The 25018-nt window shown below is 35.3% G+C and overlaps 2 protein-coding genes across 2 annotated transcripts; one reads left to right on the top strand and one right to left on the bottom strand.

The window, feature by feature from the left end:
• On the top strand, positions 1–11117 carry LOC140169929 (uncharacterized). Its single transcript, XM_072193247.1, has 3 exons — positions 1–83; positions 5599–5755; positions 7529–11117. The coding sequence occupies exons 2-3, from the start codon at positions 5624–5626 to the stop codon at positions 9098–9100; spliced, it is 1704 nt and encodes a 567-aa protein (XP_072049348.1). The 5' UTR covers positions 1–83; positions 5599–5623; the 3' UTR covers positions 9101–11117.
• Positions 11118–13740: 2623 nt separating this feature from the next.
• LOC140169928 (NXPE family member 3-like) lies at positions 13741–21815 on the bottom strand. Its single transcript, XM_072193246.1, has 5 exons — positions 21578–21815; positions 17568–17743; positions 16502–17229; positions 15860–15912; positions 13741–15172 (listed from the first exon to the last, which is right to left on the bottom strand). Exons 2-5 carry the CDS (start codon positions 17715–17717, stop codon positions 14394–14396), a joined length of 1710 nt encoding a protein of 569 aa, XP_072049347.1. The 5' UTR covers positions 17718–17743; positions 21578–21815; the 3' UTR covers positions 13741–14393.
• Positions 21816–25018: the final 3203 nt, after the last annotated feature.

The raw sequence follows: 25018 nt of genomic DNA, 5'->3' as shown, positions 1-25018 counted from the left end.
GTATTGCCCATTCCTAAAATGATTGATTGGATCACGAGCTCTGAATAGACTCGTAAATCGAATGAGCGATTCTGTTCTCCGAGGTATTAAAAGCTTAAGATTTTGTTTGTTTTAAATTGTGATTGTCACGTTAATTGTTGTAATGATTTGGAATTTTCGTACACCCATTGAAGTAAGAAAGTATGCCTCTTCTTCTTCTTTGTTGATACTGTGCAGCACCCCTAGGAGTATAAACCGGACGCATGGATGATGGACTGGCTTGGACAGTCATGACAGTCACATCAAACTGCATCATTTTACATATGAAATTAGCGGTGGTTCAATAATTATGTGTACCCCCGGGGTGGTGAATTATAGGGGGCAAAGATTTTTTGGCAGGTCAAAAGGGGGTCAAGCGATTTTGGCAGGTCGAAAGGGGGGCAAGCAATTTTTGGCACAGATATTTTTGGGTACCATTTTATATTATGCCCTGAAAAGGCGTGGGAAAACGTTAGGAACACGTTCAAATATGCAAAATTTGAAAGATTGACTTTCATCAAAAAGATTCTGCTATACTAAAATGCAGCAAACCTTTGACGAGCGCGACTACCGTGATGTTGCAAATTCGGCGCTAACAACGCGTACGGCGCACAGTTCATTCATAAATTTCCACTCGGCCAATCGCCTCAGCAGCCAATCGGAGACAAGTGCGTGCAACGCAGTAAATACGCGATGTATGTTTACTGCATTTTAGTACAGCAAAATTTCCCAAAACGGCATTTAGGGGTGTTTCTATAGATCTTAAGTAGTCTCATGGCGATAACAGCGTTTTTTAATGGAACTGCTATCAAAATCCCTCTAAAATTCCATGTGCGACTGGCTCATCACCATAAAAAATCATATATTTGGGTCAAGTGAAGTACCGGTATAGAAAACATATGTAGGTTTCCTTCACCGACCTGTTCTCGAAAAAAATTCAAATTTCTATGTAATATGCATTGTGTTTGGGCCCCGGTCTAGCAAATGTGTCAACTAAGGTTTGCCTGGGTAGTCAGGCTCAAATCACACACTATAGGTGGCGCTATTCGTCCATAGGGAACAGCGTTCGAATTAAGAAAAAAAAAGTGGTTGTCCACCGGACAACCAGGTAACAGTTTTTGGTTGTCCGCCAAATATTTCAGTTGTCCGTGATTTTTCAAACAAATTACGCTACAAAGTCAGACATTTCTTTCGATCTGCTCCTGAAATCATCACTCGTCATGTTTTTGTTTTCGCAAAATGAACGTATAGTAAATGCTAAAAATGTGCTAATTATAGCGGATGCAAAAAAAAAAAAACATTTGAATGGTTTGATTTTGTTTTTAAAAATTGGTTTTATTCATCGTAAAATTAATATAATTAAGGAATCGTATATTATTTTAAAGAAAATTTACTTGAAATGTAAATAAAAAATAATATTTTCAGCTTGTGATAATAATACAACATCAACCGCACGCGCACGCCAGGACAGTACATCATTAAAATTACAGAGTTCCATGACTTCCACATATCGCTATTTACAAAAGAACTTGAAACTTTGTATTCTGTCATTTTTGTGAATGCGACTGCTGAAGGAAATTTCCACTCCACGTGTTCTGGTTAGCCTCTTCCCAATGACGCAGTTAATCTGTCCTGTACGTGCATGTATGCATACACACTACTGACACTAGGTATGCGATAAATTTGCGTGGCGACCAATTTTGTTTACATCAAGAGTTGTGGAATCATCAGCTGGGTTTTCCCCATCATGTCGCAATGCATACTGAAACTACAAGTTTTCGGGCTGTGATTGCTTGCATAAAACAACAATATAAATGAGAAATTGATCATCATATAGCCACCATCTTTTGTCACCTGTGTAAAGATTATGTAATGTATATTAAAATATAGAAATTGTGTGTAGATTTTTGGTTGTCAACCGGACAACCGGGGACCTCATTTAAGTTGTCCGACGCTTGTTTTGGTTAATTTGGACAACCGGATAACCACTATTTCGAACGCTGATAGGGAAGTGGAATGTGCCTGTACGGTCCAAAAATGGCTTTACTGTGGGGCTCAATGGAAAAAATTACTAAAAATTAATTTTGACAACCAAAACCTAAGTGATGTTGACTTATGTTGGTACTGGCATAATAATGGATTCATAAGCTATCACATAGTGCAATCTATGTTCCACCAAGTGGACGCTTTCGTTAAAGCGCAAAAGCAATTTGTGTGCAAATCAAGACCATCCAAAACAGCTTTCTTACAGTAAAGAATAGGAGGTCATCTGGGGTCACATACAGTAGTGTACATTGTACATGTGCCTGCTGTCACAATTTCACACACAAAATTTTGGACAATTTGGTGACACTATTTTTGTCTGTAACTTCAAAAGTGGGGGAGATTGGGGTTAGTTGAAACATTTTTCACAAAATCGTCTTTTTAAGAAACACTAACCATATCAGTATAAACATATACATACATGCTACAAATACAGCCTTAAACTTTAGTGGACCTGCTTATGATTATTCATATAATTCAATTTGAAAATTTGAAAAAAAGTGTTTCAACTAACCCCACCCCTGGGGTAAGTTGAAACACAGGGTGGGGTTAGTTGAAACACGGCTTGTAAAAATTTCAAAATAATTATTATTGTGTTGTTAGGGTTATACTTCCCTTGAAGGCACCCTTTAACATAGAATCAGTGTGAAAAAATGAAGAAATATATATACATGTGGGAGTGCAGGTCAATACTTTGGACACAAGGTGACGAGTGTCACCATGGACCAAAATATGAGAAGCCTAAAATATTATAAAATGTACTTTCTGTGTGCACTTTTTGCTTGTATTATTGCTTTTTAACCATATTAAAGCAATATTGAAGAAATGGTAAACATGTTACAAATTTTTAAAAAGTCAAATTTTTAACCATATTTTTCTATGCGATTTTCACGTTTCAACTAACCCCACCTCAAAAGTTTCAACTAACCCCGATGCCTATTTTTACATTTCAAAGTTCATTAGGCCGTGTAAAATTAATATTTTGGTTCTCGTCCCCTCCCTCCTCAATTTCTGGGATTTGTCAGATTTTTTTATTTTTAGATTTTTCAATTTTTTAGACTTTGGAATGATTTATGAAATCTTCATACATATAAATAAGTTTATTAGAGAACAAGCATCACTTCCAAGTCTTTTTGTGGTACTCTAGGGGTTTATCCTCAGAATCTCACATTTGAAAAAAAAAAAAAAAAAAAAAGGGCCTCATCGTTTCCTCGAGCACTGTTGGAGAAGACCGAAAACTACTGACAATGCTAATTTTACATTGGAAAAAAAAAAACAAAAAAAAAAACACCTCCCTCCCTCATCAATTCATGAAAATCCTCTGGACGAGAACCAAAACATTAATTTTATACGGCCTTACACAAAAGAAGAAATACAATAAAACTTTTATTTAACATTATTCTGGGACTTACTACTAGTGCTTATGATACTCAAAAAATAATCCCCTGAATCTTCAAACAACATGGAGATAACGCATCTTTTCTGAGGGGTATAAAAATTAGTCAGTAAGTCAAAAACAGATATTCCTTTCCCAAGCCAACACTGGTGGGGCATCAGTGCTGTTGCTAATTTGGTGGATGACCCTTACTAATACCTATTACTAGGTGCCAGTATTTTACCAAATTAATTTTTTGTGTCAGAAAAAAATACAATGTTTCAACTTACCCCGCGTTCCAACTAACCCCAATCTCCCCTACCGTAACCACTCGGGTATAAGCCCACCCCCCTAGATGGCAGATTTCACTTCCAAAATGGGGGTGGGCTTATAACCGGGGAGGGGCTAGTGCTTGAATTTAAAAATAAGAACAATCACCCTCATTTGTATGTATGCCCAATGTACCAGTAATTTCTATCTTCTATGTCAATTTCTTAAAATTATAAGTGTGGAATGTTAATTATCAACTGATATTTTTTTTATATTTGTTCTTAAATGTGAGAGCAAAGCATTGATTTGATTTAAGAACTTGGCCAAAATTTAGTACTGGGCTTATACCTGAGTGCACCCTTGTTTCCAGAATATTTTGAAAAATAGGGGGTGGGCTTATAGCCGAAGGTGGGCTTATACCCGGGTGGTTACGGTATATGCACTAGAAACATGATTGACCCCTTATTGTTTAGGTAATTTGATTCTCTTTCAAATGAAAGAACTTTCAGCTAAAAATATTGAACTTCAAAATTTTATGAACGTACCTAGCCTGGGATACCAGTCAGGATCGAGTAAGGAGTAGTACAGGGAACCCATATACAGGGAACCCATATACCGTAGTAGCTCTGCACAATAGGGCAACACCAATACAAAAATATCATACCGATACGGCGATAAAAAGTGTCTGTTTTGCCCGGTTTTCAAAAACTTTGCTGCACACTGATGTCAGATTAACAGATCGACCGATAATTTGAAGGTTTAGATTTAGCCCTTTTTACTTCCACGGTCCAAAGTCATGAAGTATAGTGAAGAAAAGACATACATTTGGATTGTTTTCTGCATTGGATTGATTTGAGAGCTTTAGCCTTAGATCATCATGTATCATTGCCAGAGTAGTTTGGCCCAATACACGTGGCACAGTGTCAACACGCTATATTATAAATATTTTTTTCATAAAGCTTCATACTCCGTTGGTGATTAATATTCTATTGTTGACACAGATAAAGAAAGTTATGCATTGTGATATACATGTGTGATCGAATTTTCTATTATACACGCACCTGGATCATAAATGTGTTCCTTTATATAATTATCAAAATTAAATATATCACAATTTTAACTTTCGATTTAAAAATGCAGTAAAAATTAATGTATCCAGAGCAAACAGTGATGGCCGCTAATTAGTGTATTTAATTTCAAGTTAGTGTATTTAAAAACAAAACCTTGGTTTTACCTCAAAACAATCAAATTTCCTTGTAATGGCAACACCATATGGGATACTAGAGCATGCGCAAATCGTAATAATGTGTAGAATAGAACTTGATGGTATCTCATATGATAGTCGTACTATGCTTAGCCTGAGTCGCTCGGCCTATCTCGAACAAAATCGCCATGCGTAGCTATTGAGGATTCGCCGTACTATCATGGCAATTTTTGACACAAAGGTATAGGGATGATGACGGTGTTTGTGGTATGCACAAATTTGGTCACTTCTCACTCACTATTCAAAACGTGACATGTACACCGATTACAGCCCTCAAATATAGTCTACATTTTAGACAACCGCAACTCTAAATTATTTAGTGATACTTAAAAATGTGATCCCCAACCAACCCTTTTGTTACCTTTGGTATGAATTTGTAGAAGTCTCCACCCCAGACAAAAAGGCCACTTTTCAGGGTAAAAATAATGTCCAAAGAGGTCCAAATTTAATGGAAGAATTAGGGACAGATTTTTAATGTTTTTCATTTTAAAACTACAGCAGGTTAAAACAGCTCCACATTTTGGAGATTCCATGTACCCCCCAATATCCTTGCTATTTAAAGGCCTGATTATAATTTCCTGGTATATGATTACATATTTTTTAAATTTTTCCTTCAAATTTGATGCAGAATTCCTCTGATAGATGTTGTGAACATGAATTGGCAGTTGCAGTCACATGCTGTGAATGTGTCTACACCATACACCCCAGGGGTCAGATGGACACCTGCAGCATGGGTCAGAGATGCAGAAACACAAACCGCATCACTTCATGATCTTGTCAAGGAGGTATGTATAATGGGTGCAGTACAGGATGGTGCAGAGATACTGAGACACAATTATTATTACCCTGTGATTTTGTCTCACTTTCAATGTATTCATTGTATTGGTATATAATATATAAATAAATTTTGGATTTATAAAGCGCCTTTCTCCAGATCTTAGAGGACTCAAAGCGCTGTAATTTCGCTGCAATGGTGAATCATCACAATCAAATCGCATCAACTAGGTTGCTGCCGAACGGCGCACACCTATCCGCATTTGGATTGTAACATCCACCAATTATCTGTGCAGCTCCCCAAATTCCATTGGGTGAAGGAAGTTTTTGATAACCAAACAACTAATCACTGATTTTTGCGATACAGGAGGAAACCGGAGATCCCGGAGAAAACCTGCGAGAGCGAGCATGGAATATAAACCAAGTGCACATGAGTCCTTGGGCCGCGCCGGGGCTTGAACCCGGGACCTCAGTGGTGCAAAGCGAGGGAATTACCGCTGCGCTATCTCGCCCTCCCATGGTAGACCCAAGTATTTGTCGTCTTGTCTTGTGTCTTAGTAAAATTACGCTAAGGTGAATATTCTATAAATTTGGTAAACAGGGCAAGTAAAATATCTGGTTGGGCAAGCTGATATCTACGTATTTTGACTTGACTGAAGTGACATTGAGGCCTGATGAGGAAATTAATAGTTGTCATCTTTGAACAAATAAAAAAGGTCCAAAATCCGGCCAAACAAATGCTGAATGTATGAAACTGTATTGCCATATGCTCCAATTAAATACTGTAATAATAGTGATATTGATTGAATTTCCAAATTTACAATAAAATACCGGTGCAAGTTAGCAAATGATAATTCAGGAAAGAAAAATGGACTTGAAAGTTCGAGCACAGAGTGCTTTAATTCCTTTAATAACAAAATTGTTACACCATCTAAACATCTCAAAAAAAGTAACTAACCCCCCTTAAATAATGACCATTATTCAAAAACGGGCGATGGTATTACACATCTGTGAAATGTGTTGGTAGCAGAATTTATTTTTGCACATTTTGACCCCTCATTTGTAGCAATTGACTAAATATTGACGTCACAGTGTACATTTAAATCAATGTAACCCAAGATTTGAAAGTTGCAGTAAACTCTATTGATTTGTTTTCAGTATAATGAAAGGAAATCTGTATAATGATCTGAGTGTTTTTGTATTGTTGTAAGTGCAACTTTCAAATTTGGACCTCACTACATTAAATTGACTGGTGTTTTATTGTTTTCTGTGCTATCATATCAAATGAGGTGTCAAAATGAGCAGATATAAATTCTGCTTCCAACACATTTTACAGATTTGTAATACAATAGCCCGTTTTTGAATAATGGCCATTATTTATTGGGGGTTAGTTACTTTTTTTGACATGTTTATTTAGGTAACTGACTTGTGTGAATGGTTGAATGTTTGTGGATGGGGATACTCAACAAAAGCAACCAAATGTGAGCAAGAACAAGAAACAACAGCTGAAAGTATGCGATAAAATTTATATCATGCAAAGACAAGCTCAAGCTGAAGCCTCCCTGAACACAGTCAAATTCAAGTGATAAAATAATATTTTGTTTAAATTCTAATATACATTTTTGTACAATAAGTTTATTTCAGATTCATAATCATAGCACAGCAATATTTATAAGAACCTAGATCACATTGACAAAGTGAAAAGTGTTACAAAATATCAATCCTGCTTTGATATATGATAATGTTGTATTTTGTTCTGTTTCTCTAAAAATCATATTTTCCAGGTAGTTAACACCATGGTAACAGAGCATCTGAGGAGTAAAGGACTCCCGTTGATAGCCTGCCCTCACACAAGAGGTCTTCAACTTGAGAACATCATCAATGGTATAGTTGACAGTCATAGGGTAACATGCACAGAATCCAATGAATCGCAACACCATGATTGGACAAAGGGGATCACTCTACAAGACTTGAATGCATATGATGTTGAGGTTCAACAAGCATCTCGGTTAGTAGAGCAAATGAATGGTTGTCACTCAACTGTTAGCACTGAGATGGGAGGAAGAAAACTGACAGAACATGCTGGTATTGGAAAAGTAGAACAATTGATGGGAATTGTAGACCAACTAGGCTGTGGTGAATCAATCGCAACTGTTACCACTGAGATGCGAGCAGGAAAGTATACACAAAATGCAAATATTGGAAAGGATTCAGGGCTAACATTAACATTGCCAAATGAGGTGGGTCAAATGGCGGATGAAATATTAAAGCAACAAAAAACAACCTCGGGAGCTGTGCACAGGTGTGAAAAGTGCAATAAAAGCTTTACTTGTCGTAAAGATTTGGGTCGACATTTTGCATCTCATTCTCTTGAAAGACCTTTCAAATGCGAGAAATGTGATTATCGTGCCAAAACAAAACATGATTGGCACAAACACACACAAACGACGCATAACAAGAGGTATCCGCATCACTGCGGAACTTGCGGAAAAGGTTGTTCAACTTTAAAAGGGAAAGTTGAACACGAATATTGTCATCTTGCCAATGAAGATAAACCTTTCAAATGCAAATATTGCAACAAAGGTTTTCCTCTCGAGAGGAGGATGGACATTCATCTTAGGAAACATGAAAAAGACAAACAAATCAAATGTGATTTGTGTGAATGTACATTTGTGACTAGTAATGGTTATAATAATCATCTAAAGTTTGTTCATAAAGCCTTATTTAGTGCGAAGAGCAACAGATGTCTAGTGTGCGATGTAGAGATGATAGAGCGCCACCTATTGATGACGCATATGAAGGAAAATCATACTGATATTGGCTACAAATGTGATCAGTGTGCGATGAAATTTAGTTGCAATCTGAAATTAGAAGCTCATTTAAATCGACAGCACCGGCAGATACCACTTTTAGGGCAGTCATGTGAGGAAAAAGGACAATCACCCGAGGCCAAAACTGCACCAAAAACAAAACTGGGAAGGCCACCAAATTCCACCAAACTGCAGATAAACTATGAAAACAATAGTAATTCTGAAAAAGGTGGTCAGTTAAACATTAACCCCAATATGTCTTGCCATTCAAATGATGGCGTGAATGCAGGCAAAACAGGCGAGCTATTGATGAGTGGAAGAAATCCACTTGGGAATCAGTCAGTGCAAGGTTTAACTGTTGAAGGACATACATGTAAGGAGCAGGATGGCAAGTCATTGTCAAAAGATGATAAGGGTGTGTTTGTAATCAACACTGAGACTCCAAATAACATGGTTGATATGTTACTTCAAGGAAAGATGAAAGTGTCTTTGAAAATACCAGTTTCGGGATCAGTGACATCAGCAATATCATCCAATAATCTTTAGTAATTGTGAGCCAGACAGAACCGAGTGCAGAAAGTTTGCCTAGTGTAATGTCTTGATGTCAAGTCTCACTAGGATCACTTTTTGGTCTGTAACTGAGTCTGTCCAGACAGCTAATTAAGGGGCTACTCTACGGGTGAAATTTATACATCCCCTATTGAAGACATCATCTTAAGGGTTGACTAAGTATTGTTTGGTGAAGCAGCAAAAAAACCCAACAAAACAACAACTCAATTTTCCTTATGGCCACATGTCTTGAGCTGGGACACTGAAAAAGTGGGAGGTGTGACATTTTGACTGAAAATTTCAACTTTTCTCTTTAATTAAACTATGAAGACAGCATCATAATCCTTCAAGTTTACATTCATTTGAAAGCTTATTTATTCTGCTTGAACATTAGGCCTATTGAACATGGTACCAAAAGATAAGAAATACGACATTGCTAATTAATTTTACGAACCAATAAGTCAACGAAGTGCAAATTGGGAGGATCACGGACACGGATCTTCGGACACGGTACAATGTAATCTCTATGGGGAAAATGAATTTTAAGAGGTACCAACTATGATTCACTTGAAATTTTTAGTAATTTAATATTGTATGGTCAATAGATGTATTTGAATGGACATATTAATAGTTCTGCTGTAATATTTTATAAACTTTACTTTAATTATACAGATTAATGACACTTAACGAGCTGCTAAGTAAGAGTAAAACCATGATGCGACAAAAGCTCTGACATTCAGAAATTGTGTTGGGAGTTTTGAACCACTGTGATAGAGGTCCAATATCCACCCCCTCATAAATGCTGTATTTTAAGTAATTAATAAAGAATTAAACAAATAGTAGGCCTGTAATAATTAAATTATTAGATTTAAATGACATTTAACGAGTTGTTAATTAGCAAGGCTAAAATAATTTTGCCATTAATGAGTCTGATCATCAGAAATTTTGTGAACTATTTGGAAGGAAAAAAACCTAAATTGTCCTACAGGTCAAAACATTATACCCCCTCTCATTATTGCTGTTTTAAGTATTTTACTAATATTAAAATAAAATGCAACATTGTCTAATGTACGGTAACTGATAATTTAATTATCACGGAGCAAAGTTGACACAGTGTCAAAAAACAGAAGTAATGGCCTGGAAGCTCCACTCTGTAGCATCTGTTAACTGTGATGGAAAACTGAATGTCAGAGAGCTGTCATGTTATTGTATGGCATGTTTACAAACTGACTTTGATGCTTTTGAAAACAAAAAATATGTAAAGCCTTTTCAGCTTGTAAGGCCTGGTAAGGTTTGCAGAATAACCCACCAGCAAAGATCAAAACTACATCTAGTAAAGCACCAACAAAAAAAGTGTCATTGAAACTGAAGAAATGGCAAACTTGTATGGCCTTGTTTGCCAAGGATTCAGTAATTCCCATTAAACCATCAAGTGATTCAATATGATTACCACTTGTTTAAAAGTTGAATCAGAAGACATTATTACAGTAAATGAAGTACTAGCTTCTGTTCATTCTGACTATTGGAGATGAGGTGATTGTTGGAAAGTATTATAATTCTCAAGTGATGACAAGAGAATGGTGTTTAAAAGTAGATGAGAGACAAGCCATTATACCAAAGCAAAATACATTTGTATTGTACATTTGTATATGTTGGTATCAATTGACCTTTCACAGAGCAAGAAAAAAGCAAATTATTGTGTTCTTCAAAATGCAGACCATGAAGACATTTTGTGCTCATTATCGTGGCTGCGCTTTGATTCAGCCAGGATAACCAAGATGGGTAAAAACTGAGGATTAAAGTGTTAGACAGGCTCATAGTTATATAACTTGTATTTTTGATGTTTTAAAGAGCATGTGTGTATAACCAGAAAGCACTCTGGACATGATCTTCCTACACATTATGCTGAAAGAACAATGTGACAATTTTCACAGCAAATTTTATGAAGGTCATTTTCATCCTCATGTATCACGATTACCTTTATAGGGATACCTCTAAAACTATACATATTTAGAAAGCTCTTGCCTTGAATAATTCAATTCTGGCATTGATTTTACTCTAGGATGTATCTCATCAGTGGACCAAATTTTTTCAGTGGTACACTTTTTTATGGAAAAATCACTGATATCTGTACTTGTAACTACTTCACACTTACCCCTATCAAGAAAATAATGGTATTTTTGAATTCCTTGGAGTAACAGCTTCAAAAATATGTATACTTTTAATAGGGTGAGATGTTTAGTTTGTGCAAGGCAAACGTTTGAATCAAAAAAGGCGTAAATTTCTTGAATTTTGACGGTGTCACGCAAAAGGTTCCCAACTTAAGACACACACAGCCTTATCTAAATCAATATATTATTGAAAAATAACACATGATATTTTGCAAAAGTTCACTCTACAAATCATATGCTTTGAAAACTTGCTTTATTAATTTTTGTTATGTACGTTTTACAAGTGTTGTTGTACATCAGCCCTCGTTACAACATAACTCAAGAACCACAGGACCTACAAAAGTATATCTGGCTTGTTTTACAATCAGGGTACACAGATTGTCTCACTGGAGGTGAAAAATGAAGTATCTAGTTTTTCCCCAATTTATTTTTTTTTTGTATTGTAGATTGGTCAAATAGGAAATCTGTAAAATTTCGGGCGTCAAGTGTTCAGATTTTCAAGTTATCCCAGAAATGTGTCTATGATGTACATGTTTCTGTATGTCCAATTTTTTGGAGAGGACACATTTTGACGGAACCCTGACTTCCAACTTTCAAACATGTGATACATGGAAAATAAGTGTGAGTGGACTTAGTGTTTTATGAGTTTGTAGGATATATTTAAAATATATTAGCGTTTAAATTCAAGAAAATATAATTTTAGTCTTGAGTCAATTTTAACTATGGATTAAGAGCCTGAATTCGGAGAGGACATTTTTTGACAGAATTTTCAACATAAATTTGAAGAAATGGTACAACTAATGAAACAGTCGCAATCTTACATGGTTCTCAATTTTGAACAATCATGTTTCAAACATTACTTCTGAACTGTCAAATTCAAAATATGTTTTTATGTTACTGGTGGTAGTGGTATATCATTTGCAAAGTTCACAAAGGTATAATGAGACAGCTATTTTGTTTCAAAATCATACAGAAATGTATATTTTCATCATTTGCTAAGCATTTCAAACAGTTTCTTTGTGGCTCTAGGTGGAACTAATTGGGCCAATAATTAGGCATGCCAACTTTTAATCATAACTTTATCTAATATTTTAAAGAGGGCACAATATGGTGCTTAGCCCAAATGTACCCTGATTGTAAAACAACCCATCTGTGATTAGAATTCTTCTACACACTCGCTATGAAATGATCAATGCAATTTTTGCCAAACCTCACTACCATTGGCAACATGCTGTGAACTACCTAATCGCAACAGTTTAAAATAGTTGCTACATTTAGTATGAATTTCAAATGGGTGACTCCATTTGAAATCAATGTTATTCCCAGCAAACACAAAACGTTTGACCAAAAAAACCTTTAAATGTGATATACAGTGGCAACTCACTAACACGAACTCCCGGCTCCCAATTTGGTCTGTGTTAACAGAAATTCATGTGCAATATCAGTTTACATTATAACGTAGAATTTAAGCTTGGGACTTGAAAAACACTTCATGTTATCAAAAATTTCATGTTAATGGAGTTTGTGTTAATGAGTTGCCACTGTATATAAAGGATATAAAGAGTATAAAATGGTTTAATAGCATTCAAATACAGTTTTGAAAAATTTGCTGCAAAACATTCTAACATATGTAATGTATTTGTTGACACAATATTCTGCATAAAATGTTTGCCAAAACATTACATTTATTTTATACATTATGACAACATTTTTAAAATGCTGTACATGTAGTGTTTTCTATATAAAACGTTTTAAAAATGTTGTCATGATTTCTATATAACCCAACATTTAAATGTTATTGAAACGTTTAAATACCTAAACCAAAACATATTTATAACATGTTTGTAATGTTTTAAAAACATTTTATCTGCAAAGTCCACAGGGGGTTCATAGAATACTTTTAGTACCTCATTCTGTCCTTAAAGTGTCTTGATCTGTCTATAAATTGTCTTGAACTGTGTGCATGCCATTCTATTTATCAATAGATGTTTTCTTTGAACAAGTTCATTTGGAATGTTGGATTGAACTGTAAACATGGTTCGTTTTGAACAACTGCAGTGCAAAATGATGTTGATCTACTCACATTTTAGTGACGTTTCACTACTACACTCCTGTTGACTATAAAAGGAAGCAGTCAAGATGTGATGAGTTGCAGTCTGAAGAAACCACTAGTGTAGTGTTGAAACGTCACTAAAAATGTGAGTAGATCAACATCATTTTGCACTGGAATTGTTCAAAACGAACTATGTTTGCAGATCAATAGATGTTATGTGAGTCTTTACAGGAAGGAAAAAATGTTTTTGACATTATTTGCAAAAGGTTAGAATTTGGTTCCCAGAAAACGTTCAAATGGCTGGTTATATAAAGGGTATAACACATTTTCATAACATTCAAAACATTTTTTGATATTACTTACAAATGTACTGTAAATATTCTAATAATGTTATTTAAAGGTTTTTTTGTACATGTATTGTGTTTTGTACCTCACATTGAGGCCTGTGCCAAAATAATCCAATCCCCAAGTTTCTATGTAAATTGCACTAGCCATTTTGATATTGGAAGTAAAAATGTGTTTCACAACGGCCCACAGATTGGTATGTGTGGTATACCACAATTGACGATGAGGCTATCCCCTTTCGTTCATTAACATCTAAATGGAATATATTTTAGGCCTTAAATTTCACAAGGATTATGAAAAAAATATGAGCTTTCTTCTGTTGCCAAAATCTCCATTTTGATATCTAGGAAAAAGTAGAGGGATGAGGCTGTCGATTAGGTCACCCATGTTTGCAAAAACCATTTTACAATAACATTTAGACATTTAAAAAATTTAAGTATGTTTTCATACAGAAAGTTCTAAAAACGTTTTTATGACCTTTATACAACCTGACATACATGTATAAACGTTTTTACCAAAACCCAAAATCTAACCTCGTTAAAACGTTTTAAAAACGTTTTGTGTTTGTGGGGTTGTCATACAAATTGAATGAAGTATTTTTGTAACAGAACTACATAGTAGAAACTCCTGATGAGAGAGTACTGTATTACCGCACGTTATCACTAAACATATTCCATGTGTCAATCTCATCCACAGAGTGCACTTTCCATTTTTGCAATCTTCAGCACAGGAAGGAAAGCCACATAGAAATTTCTTGTGAGACAACCCCATTTGCAGGGTGCACATTATATCCAGTGTGATGACCTATGGTCATATCCCATGTGTCTATAATAGTGACAAAATTTAAGGATGATAATTCCTGTCGCATTACTTGATCTAATTCCCAAGCATACCAGTTGCTAAGGTCAAACTTTGGTTCTCTTGTGTTAGCACTCTTGACAAATATTTTAGTTCTTGGATATCTCGTCACAAATTTCAAAAGTGATAATTTGATGGCTTGCCATCTGTGTCTGTAAAAGTCTATTGTTGAGCTAGTGAAATGAGCCCAAAGTGAGAGAACAACGACAACATTTGGGCCACCACGCATATTGTCAATAATATTTGGAATGTATTGTAAGTCTGTCATATTGACCAACATGGGAACTCGAACTGGCAACCCATGAAATCTGTATAATAAGGTGATATTGTGTTTTTTATCAACACCAAAATGGGGCCCAATGTATTTATTTCCAGTAGATTTTTTGATGGTGTTGTTTAAAATGTTATCAGTAAGGTAGATCATCCACTGTCGTAATGTAGAATCTCCTAAAAAATACATATTACGGTTGGAGAGACAACTCCGTATTCTTGGTTTCCTTAGTTTATTGTGGTTTTTACAAGTCGCTGAGTACCATAAGTTACGATAGTAGAAACCGGCAGCCATGTTTGGTAATTTTGGTGGTGTAGTAACAGAACATGACATAGAGCCAAGAGATGTGCACCTTGAGATATCTTCTGGATCTGTTTGGAGTAAAGGGTAAACAAAAGTGAATGAAACCACAAATTTGATGATACTAACAAGTTCATAGTCGGTGCCCCAGAATGGCCTGTCCGTATCTCTGTAATTTTAATTGTTAAAATGTTAAAACTTTATTCCGTGCAACTAAAAATATAGACTTGATTTCGTTATGACAATATGATTAAAATTAATTATGCACTTTCAAAACTTCAATATTATAAAGCAGGCAGGCATGAGATTTTTCAAATGATCAACTGAATTCTTTTTTTGACTTTTCAAATTCACACATTTTTACTTATCTTCAGCCAAATTTTGGGTATTTTTTGGCAATTTCACACTGTTTTTCAGTTTATTTTGTTCTACTTGAGCTTTTTTCAAGCAAAGTCACTCTCATGCCTGATAAAGGCAACCTAGTCACCTCACTAAAGTAGATCATATGAATCATTTTACAACTGGTTTTAAAATGATCATATCAATCATTTTAGTGCAGTGATAGCACCATTTGTTAAATATATGCAGTAAATAAAATGTTTTGCAGCTATATTTAACACCATCTAGAAGAATGTAAAAACATAATTTGATAAGTAAGGTTGTTAATAACTCCAGGTTACGCAGGTTTTTTTAAAATTATAACCCAATGTTTGCAAGGTTGTGTAAATTAAAAAAAATAATTACATGTATTCACTTACTTGATGAATCCACGTATATCTGCGCACTTGTAAAACTTTTGATATAACCAGGTCTACAGAAAGCAGAAAAAAGTAAACAAAATGAATGAAATAAGACTACAAAATGCAACAATTATCTTTTCTGTCAAACTACATGATATGTTAATCCTAAAAGTGCTTAAAAAGATAACAAATTAAAAAAAAAAAGTATTTAGGGAAAAATGTTACGTTGTTAAAAGTGTTAATGTTGGGCACATTTTAACCATTACATTTCCGTCAATTATATAAATTGCTGATATTTGAACTAACGTTTGTAGAGTTAATTTGCAGTGTATGTTAGTATACTATGTTATCAAAGTACTCTCCACCAAGATGGATTCCAGACTGCAGAGAAAATGATATCAGACATGATGATGCAATTTTTATTCTGAACAAGGATCCGACATGGCTGTCAGTGTAACTGTTGCTACCGATCCAGTGTTCTATAAACTAAGAGGCCGGTCGAGTGCAGATCCGCCGGAACACGCTTTTCAATACGGAATAAATGCTAACCTCATCGTGACATCATCCAAGCAGCAAAGTTCATTTCCCATTGAAAAAGCGTTATCCGACGGATCTGCAGTCGACTTTTCTGCTAAGGATCGTTTACACAGCCATACTTACTTTCTTTTGTAAATTCGCCTTTCATTTTCTGATTTCAAGAGTTTGAAATGGCGATTAGCTCTCTCCAGATCTGCTCCGTGAAGATGCAAATCATCACATGAAAAATCTTTTGGTTTCAGACAAAACCATGGAAATTTGGTTTTACTGTCGGTATAGTCGCAAAAATTATTGGTATGACCAGTTTCATTTGGTAACAAATACATATCAGTTGAGAAATGACACGGGGTTATGACCTCCTTTGTTCCATGTCTATACACCCCTTTGTAAGTAAACCTCGCAGGATAAAGCTCACGGACTCTTTTCAAAGTGGAAATTGTCTCACTTGCATGGATCAGTAGAACGGATACTTTTGATGCACCACTCCAGGGTAAAGTAAACCTCGCCGTGTAATTACCATTTTGATGATCCGTAATAACATCAGCAGCTACGCTGGCGGCTCGTTCTTCATCTTCTAACCAAGCGAATATGAAGTCGCCACCACGTGTTTTAATTTGGTTCAAAGAATCCCGCGCTTCTATTAGTATTTCTAGATTATCACAAAGTTGGTAACGGTGTTTTTTATTTATTATTCTAAAAGAGGAGAAGTTGGCACTTGTAGCCTGAAGCAGTTGTGCGTTAGGTTCTTTGTTGTTTTTAGCCGCCTTGATAGTGTAGTGATGTTGGACACTGGCAAAGTTGTCGGCTAATACGCTGCGTAACCAATTCCTGTGTTTGTGCCGGTTTACACCCTGTATGAGGAAAAGAATATTAAATTAGGCCTAAGTACACGAAATAAGAGTTGTGTTTATATAACGTGATTACTGATTAAAGAATCAGATAACAAAGATTGCACAGTATTTTTTGTGGGACATGAAACCACATCAGACATATCGAATTTAAATCTGAACAGTCCTCGAAGTATAATCTTCAATACGAATGATCAAAATTTTCATATGATGGATGGCTTTTCATCCCAGCTAGCTTCATGTACTAGTACATACACATTAAGTACATATCATTACATTGATACAATTGACTTCGCGTACTAACATCACGACTGTGTAATAATTTAAGTTTCTTTTTGTACCTGTACTTCATAAATTCCAATGTAAAGTTGAAAAACTGTGATGAGTAGAAGTGCAGACATAAGAATAGATACACAGTAGAATCCCCTAACAACACGGCGTAAACTCAGGTGCCTACGTAGTCCCGTCTTGTGTGGGTTGGTGTCCACCATTATGAGATCTTGAAGATAACCTGTCCCTGGATATTAAAAGAGTGTAAAACTTTATAAAAATGAGTACTGAAAACAGCCTAATAACACTTCCCATACAACTTTCAGGCGAGTTGCAGGGTATAATTACGATAACTAGCGTTGTTGCAATTAGATATTGAGACAAATAACGCCGACACACTTGAAGAATTGTATGGGTTCTATGAGGTAGAGCCGGGAGGAGAGCCCAATATCAGTCGGAAATCGGAAATTTTAAATTTTCAGTTTCTTATAGGATAGTAAAAAGCATTTACAAAGCTAGATTTTTCAGGAAACCCCATTGAAATTTAACACAACCAGTTCCAAAGATATGAGCAATTAAAGGGTTTCCAAAACAAGAGGAAACAAAAAGAAATATATCCTTTGTTTGGCTATATCTCATAATCAATATTTGCGAGTTACGACTGATTTTGCTTGATCGCATCACATATAAGGGGTGTCCGATTTCCACCCCACATGCATGATGTCTCTTTAGAGTGGAAAAGGTTCTTTTGATATTATGAATCAGTAGGAAATATAAATGCGGCTTATGATATGCATTAATGTTGAAGTATCCTGGAGGTTTTTTTTAGTTAAATGGATAAAACTGAAAAATAAAATGTTTCCTGCCGTCCAAGTCGCCTTAAAATTCCAAATTATATGTTGACCGTTCCCACAGACCTGGACGGAACATGGCGGTAAACTTAGGCGTAAGCAAAAAACAACAACAACAAATTACAACAGCAAAAAATCGGAAGTAAAATCAATGTTCAATTTCAATTACGTTTCTGATAGCACCGCAACTTATTATTATTAAGCGCTCCACAGACTCCGAGTATTGTACGTACAATATTGTATGTATATGTAGGCCTACAATATGTACGTTATTAAATCTATTGCCATTCCATTTCCAGTAATGTTTAAGTTCTAACGAATGTTTGATGACGAAAAATCGATAATATGTTACATGTAATATCTAGTAGAAATATACGTCGATTTTATGTCATCAAACATTCGTTAGAACTTAAACATTACTGGAAATAGAATGGCAATAGATTAAATAACGTACATATTGTACATACAATATTTTACGTACAATAAAAAGTCTGTATACTAGCTGCTTTAATGTGATATCTTTTGGCGTTGTTCAATTTATAAAAAAAATAAATTTTTATTTGCTTTTATATTGAGAGATATAAATTATAATATATACATGCCTGTAGAAAATGGGTGCTCGTACCATATGCATAAAGTATTGGTACATTTTTGAAGTTTACTTTTTACATGGTTTAAGAGTCATTTATTGTCCAGGTTGGTATAATTAGTGTGCCCGTGGGGGCACTCACTAAAAATGGGTAACGGGGATGTGCGGCCACATTGACCTCTATTTTTGCCTCTCACCCAATGACCTCCTTTTTTATTTCACTGGACTCCCTCTCACCCAATGACCCATGCTTGTTTTTCTGTCACCAAAAAATTTTGGGAAAATTTCTGATAATCTCTCATTGAATAACCCCGTGTTTTTCATTATTTTTCCTCAATTTTTTTTTCACATTTTACATCTTGACCCAAAAGTTTTCCCAGTCTCACTGAATGCCCCCCTGTTGTGGTAAGATTTTCCCCAGTCTCACGGAAAGACCCCCTTTTTTTTTTTTTTGGGGGGCTTATCACTAAAAGATCCCCCTTTTACCGTGTTTAGGCTCTCACCGGAACACCCCTAGTTTCGAACTGCTGTCCGCACATTACTTCCAAATTCGAGTGCCCCACCCCGGGGGTTAGTAATACCTAAAGTATAAGCAAAGCACAAATTATTGTAGAAATAGATGATTATTTACCGTCACTGTTGACTTTTGATATTTTTTATTTCATCAGTTGAAATCTATACACCCATGCGCGTATTTTTTTTTGGGGGGGGGGCCTTTGGGGGCGGCCAAAACGAAGGGGCGGCGGAAGAAGAAGGGGCGGCGGAAGAAGAAGGGGCGGCAAAAAAGAATTAGTAAGGAAAAAAGGGGAAAATTCGAAAAAGTATAAAACATTTTGAAAAAATTGTACTATACAGCAAAATGTGTTGCGCTAGCCTATAATCCTTTTCTTTTTTTTTTTGCTCTTTACTTTTTCAAACCACGGGAAAAAATTGGTCAACCTTTTCGGGCTGTTGAGGAAGGGGCGGCAAAATTGAATTTTCTTCAGCCCCCGGGGTAGGAGCGGCCACGGTACGCCACTGACACCTCCTATATACTATACTGAAGACATGACTTTACAGCATACAAGGAGTATGAATTTGAAATGGTGTTACCAGAATGGGTGACTCCATTTGAAATCTACGTCCCCTGTGTGGGAGATTCAGATCATGTGTTCCACAGGGGGTGTATGGATTTCAACTGGAATACTGGCCCATGCCCATTCAGTACAAAATACTGCTGTATTATTTTCTCATGTTTTAAATCTTTCATGAATGAATGAGTGATCTATATTATGCGGTGCAAATGCAAATTTGATATTAGTGTCATTGATTAATTACTTCCGATAATCTGAATGACTTCCCAAAAAGGGCTTGCTAATTACAATGCTAAATCTCAATCCTTTTGTTAGTTCTAAATGGCAATAAGAGTCCAATTTTAGTATTGTCAAATTGTTACACATGTAACGTAAACAAGGGCCAAAAACATGCGTTTTTACTATTTCATAGTGTTTTCATATGCTGTGATAATCAAGCCCAAATAAGACTAATATCAGGTTATGATGTCTAATTTTTGGAAAACACATTTTCTAATATCCTTTGTAACCAATTATCGAAATTAACATAAAAACTAAAATTTATGAGCAAACTCATAGCCTATACTCCAAAATTGAAATGATTAGACTGGTGCCAAGTCTTTAAATTTGTGACAACAATAATGTATATAAGAAATCATACAAAATTGCTTGTTTTTGGCCGTTCCATCGAATTGAATAACTATTAAAATTTGATTTTTATTGCCAGTTAGAACTAATAAAAGGATTACGATTTAGCTATTATGTTTCATTTGGCAAAAGAGGATAAAATGTTTTTAGTAATAATAATAATAATAATAAAAAAAAAAAAAAAAATAGCGCGCGCTGTATTTTTTTAATATTTGGAAACAAGGAGTAGGGTCTGTGGTCTCTGGTGTGTGGGATCATCAAATTATTCTACATAGTAATTAGTACAGGAAAGTCATTCAGTCATTCGAAGTAGAGCCCGCGCAGTAGACCTATCAGGTTCAACCCCGTTGCTCGTGAAGTATTAGGCTATATACTGAAGACCCGTTTTATATATAAGCCATGCATGTCGTATTGCAATTATAATGGTCCAAAACGTAAATAACTGACATTATTTGTGCCCATGAAAGAAAGGACCTTCATTTTCGAAATTTTCAGGGGAATGTTTTAGGAACCCAATTTTCAAATGTAAGTTGTATTCCTAAGCCCAGCCCATAATTGTGTGCCAAAAAAAATTGAATATTTTAGATTCGGACAAATAGACGAATCCAACGAGCCAAGTCATGGTCAGGATTTGGTCGGCCATATTTGGGTACCCGCATGCACCAAACAGGTGTTGTGAGTACCCAATTGGGTGGATTAAACCCGTTTAAAATTCGATGCCGTTTAGATTCTTTTGTGTTGTAAACTGTCATCATTTTTGTCTACGTGTTACACGGGTGATAGAATGCAGTTTATAATACCCTTCAAGGACGCATCATCCCACATTTTAGGTGGGATAATTGGGTACCCGTCGCGGCTAATGGCTGCCATTGAGGAGCAGGAATGCGTGAAATTGGATTCGTCTATATATAAAAATAAGAAGACAAAAGTTTTTAACTTACCTGAACCATTGACCTTAGAATACGATATGTATGCGACTGCTTAAAATTAACGTTTGTACCCGTATCCAACAATGTATTTTGCTTTTTATTAACGCAAAACAATCTTCAAATATAATATGAAGTGAAAAGAAAGAAAATTTGCCATAATTATACCAACAGAGTATACAGTAGTCGGGTAATTTTTCCAGTAGGTTGTATTTTGAGTGAGAGTGTGCAATGAGTGAAGTGAAGGAACCGTTCTGATCGAATTAACCATTCACTTCCGCACAGAACTGAACTGCTTCAATCATAGTCATGAAAGCATGATTCATGCTTCACCATAACAATATGAAAACCCTGTTGAAAATCTAACGTTGTATAATTATGTAGAGCTGTTATTAGTGACTGCTTCCTTTCTTTTTTCTTATTTTTCCTTTTATTGATTTTCTTTCTTTCTTTGTTTCAATCTTCTTTCTTTCCTTTCTCTTTCTTTCTTTCTTTCAATCTTCTTTCTTTCTTTCTTTTCTTATTTTCTTTCTTTCTAATTGTTTCTTTTCTTTCTAATTGTTTCTTTACTTTTATTTCGTTCGTTCTTTTTTTCTTTTTGTGTCGTCCTTTTTTTCTTTAATTCTTTCTTTCGTTCGTTTTGTTTCTTTACTTCGTTCTTTCTTTCGTTCTTTCTTTCTTTCTTAGTTCCTTTCTTTCTAATTCTTTCATTTCTTTCGTTTTGTTTCTTTCCTTTTATTTTTTTCGTTCTTTCCTTTTTCTGTTTGTTTCTTCCTTTCGTTCTTTCTTTTTTTCTTTTCATTTCGTTCGTTCTTTCTGTCTCTTTTTTTCTTTCTTTTTCTTATTTTCTTTCTTTCTAATTGTTTCTTTTATTTCTAATTGTTTCTTTCCTTTTATTTCGTTCGTTCTTTTTTCTTTTTGTGTCGTCCTTTCTTTCGTTCGTTTCTTTCATTCTTTCTTTGGTTTCTTTTTTTATTGCCTTTCTTTCTAATTCTTTCTTTGCTTTCGTTTTGTTTCTATCCTTTTATTTCATGCGTTCTTGCTTTTTTCTTTTTGTTTCTTCCTTTCTTTCTTTCTTTCTTTCTTTCTTCATTCATTTTTTTACCATTCGCCGCTGCAAAAGACCCCCTTTTACTATTACGCCATCAGCTCTCAAAGACCCACCATCTTCAAAGTCGATGGGTAGTGGCCTAGCCAGGGGTGCAAGCTAAGTGCACAGCTGGGGTATGTTGTACTCCCGGGGTTGTACTTGTATTCATACTTCCCGGCATTGACATTTTGATCTAGATGTGAAATTAGACTTGGACCAATTGCAGTGGGCATCTTCTTCGACCAGTTTTACACCAAATTAAACTTATATGGGTCATGCGCCTAGGTGTGTAACATTGAATTTCGTTGTGTGCTTTATTTGTCCGCAATTGTCCCGAGAAGTCATTTTTGGAGCAAGTTAAGGGATCTAAAATGAGCGTTTATTGCGTTTCGACAGTATTTTTTTTGCGACATGAGAGCACCTCAGACCTATCGAATTGCATTCTGAATACGAAGCATGTCTTTCTGATATCAAATAATTTTCATTTTTGAAAATCACAATATAATACAAATTTTATGACAAATTATAAAAATTTGATATTTTTCAAATTTTTGATATATAACAGTCCTCGAAGTGAATTATATAAATCTAATGATATATTCTTAAAGTGTATGTAGCAGGAGGAAAAGCCGACGGTCAATTGAAAATTTTGACCTTTCATGTTGAAGATATGGATTTTTTCCCAAAAGACCTAATTTTTTTTTGGTGTTTTGGGAAAAAAAAATCCATATGTTCAATACGAAAGGTCAAAATTTTCAATTGATCGTCGGCATTTCATCCCACCTACATACACTTTAAGTATGAATCATCAGATTTATAAAGTTCACTTCAAGTACTGTTAAATATCAAAATATCAATTTTAATGATTTGCCATAAAATGTGTATTAAATTGCGAATTTCAAAAAATCAAAATTATTTGATATCAGAATGACATTCTTCGTATTCAGAATGCAATTCGATATGTCTGATGTGCTCTAATGTCCCAAAATAAATACCGTCCAAACGTTCATACCCCAGCCCTTAACTACAATATTTATCCTGTTTCAGGGAGAGGGCGGTATAATGTGATTGTAATGTCTACTTATTACGTGTTTATTAATTAATTCAATATACATCTTTAGTGGAATTTAAATGCACTTTTCTGGTCATTGTACTTTATTTGTACTTTAAAGGTACTTTTTTCTTCGTTTCAAATCTTGCACTTTGGAATGAATGTTGTTTGGAAAGGCACATGATATTTGAAATACAGTACGTTAAACTGTTACTTACAAAACGTTCAAACCTGACTCAACGCCTATTGTTATTATAATGCCATCCTTTCATATGATAATAAAGTAGCCCTACAAGATAATCCCCTCAGCCCGTCACCCACGCACGAGTGCGCTACATTTGTGCACTAAAATGCTCAATATGATCATTTTAAGACCGCTTGTAAAATGGGTTGAGACTGGGTTGTGTTAACGGGTGAATGAGTTATAGTTGACGGAGTTGACCAGGGCTAGGGACAGTACAACTACAAAAAGAGTTAGGTTTGCTCTCACCAGTAGTAGTATTTTATTGATGTCATCTTACTTTGTATAATAACAAATTGAAATACCTTTTAAATTATGATTTATCAAAAATAAATTAAAAGTTTCCAAATAAATCTCCAAATAATCATGATAATAAAATTAGATTGGAAAGGATATCATTATTAGCGATCATCAATTAATTATCCTAAAAGTAAGTAATTTAGTAAATAACCTCTATAATTCGTTCCCGCTACGGTGACACCTCGTCAGGGCCGTTCCGACCATTAGGCCAGGTAAGGCGGTCGCCTAGGGCGCCAAACGCAGAGGGGCGCAAAAAAGGGCGGAAGAAAAAAAGGAATGGAGGAAGAAAAGGGAAGAAAAAATGAGGGCGGATAAAAGGAAAATAAATACGTCAAAACTGATTAGTTTTCAAGGGGGTAACCCACTTTTTTGGTATGCTTTAGTGGGGCGGCAGGGAGAGGCTTTGCCTAGGGCGGCAAAATCCCTAGGAACGGCCATGCACCTCGTGATGTTACGCTGGGCAAATTCCATTCACTGCCAGAGGAGGTTTAATTTGTGGTCTAAATGCATTTGCGAAATAGCACTGATTTGCTATCATAATTGAACAGGGCAATTGTCTCATCAATTCACTCTAATACCTCTTTGTGACAGAGGTGTCATCGAAGTTGGAAATAATCATATAGTTGAATTTCTAAACCATAAAAATTCTGAAATTAATCGTGCATGAAAACACTAAAACCAAAATTATGTTAATTATATAAACTAAGATCTTGATAATTATTATTGAGTGATCAAAAGAATGTGTAAATATAAGTATAATTGAAATAAAAGTAA

The sequence above is a fragment of the Amphiura filiformis genome, chromosome 14, assembly GCF_039555335.1.
Source record: "Amphiura filiformis chromosome 14, Afil_fr2py, whole genome shotgun sequence".
NCBI classification, from domain to species: domain Eukaryota; kingdom Metazoa; phylum Echinodermata; class Ophiuroidea; order Amphilepidida; family Amphiuridae; genus Amphiura; species Amphiura filiformis.
Note: the sequence above shows the minus strand (reverse complement) of the source record. Positions and strands in the feature narration are given on the sequence as shown.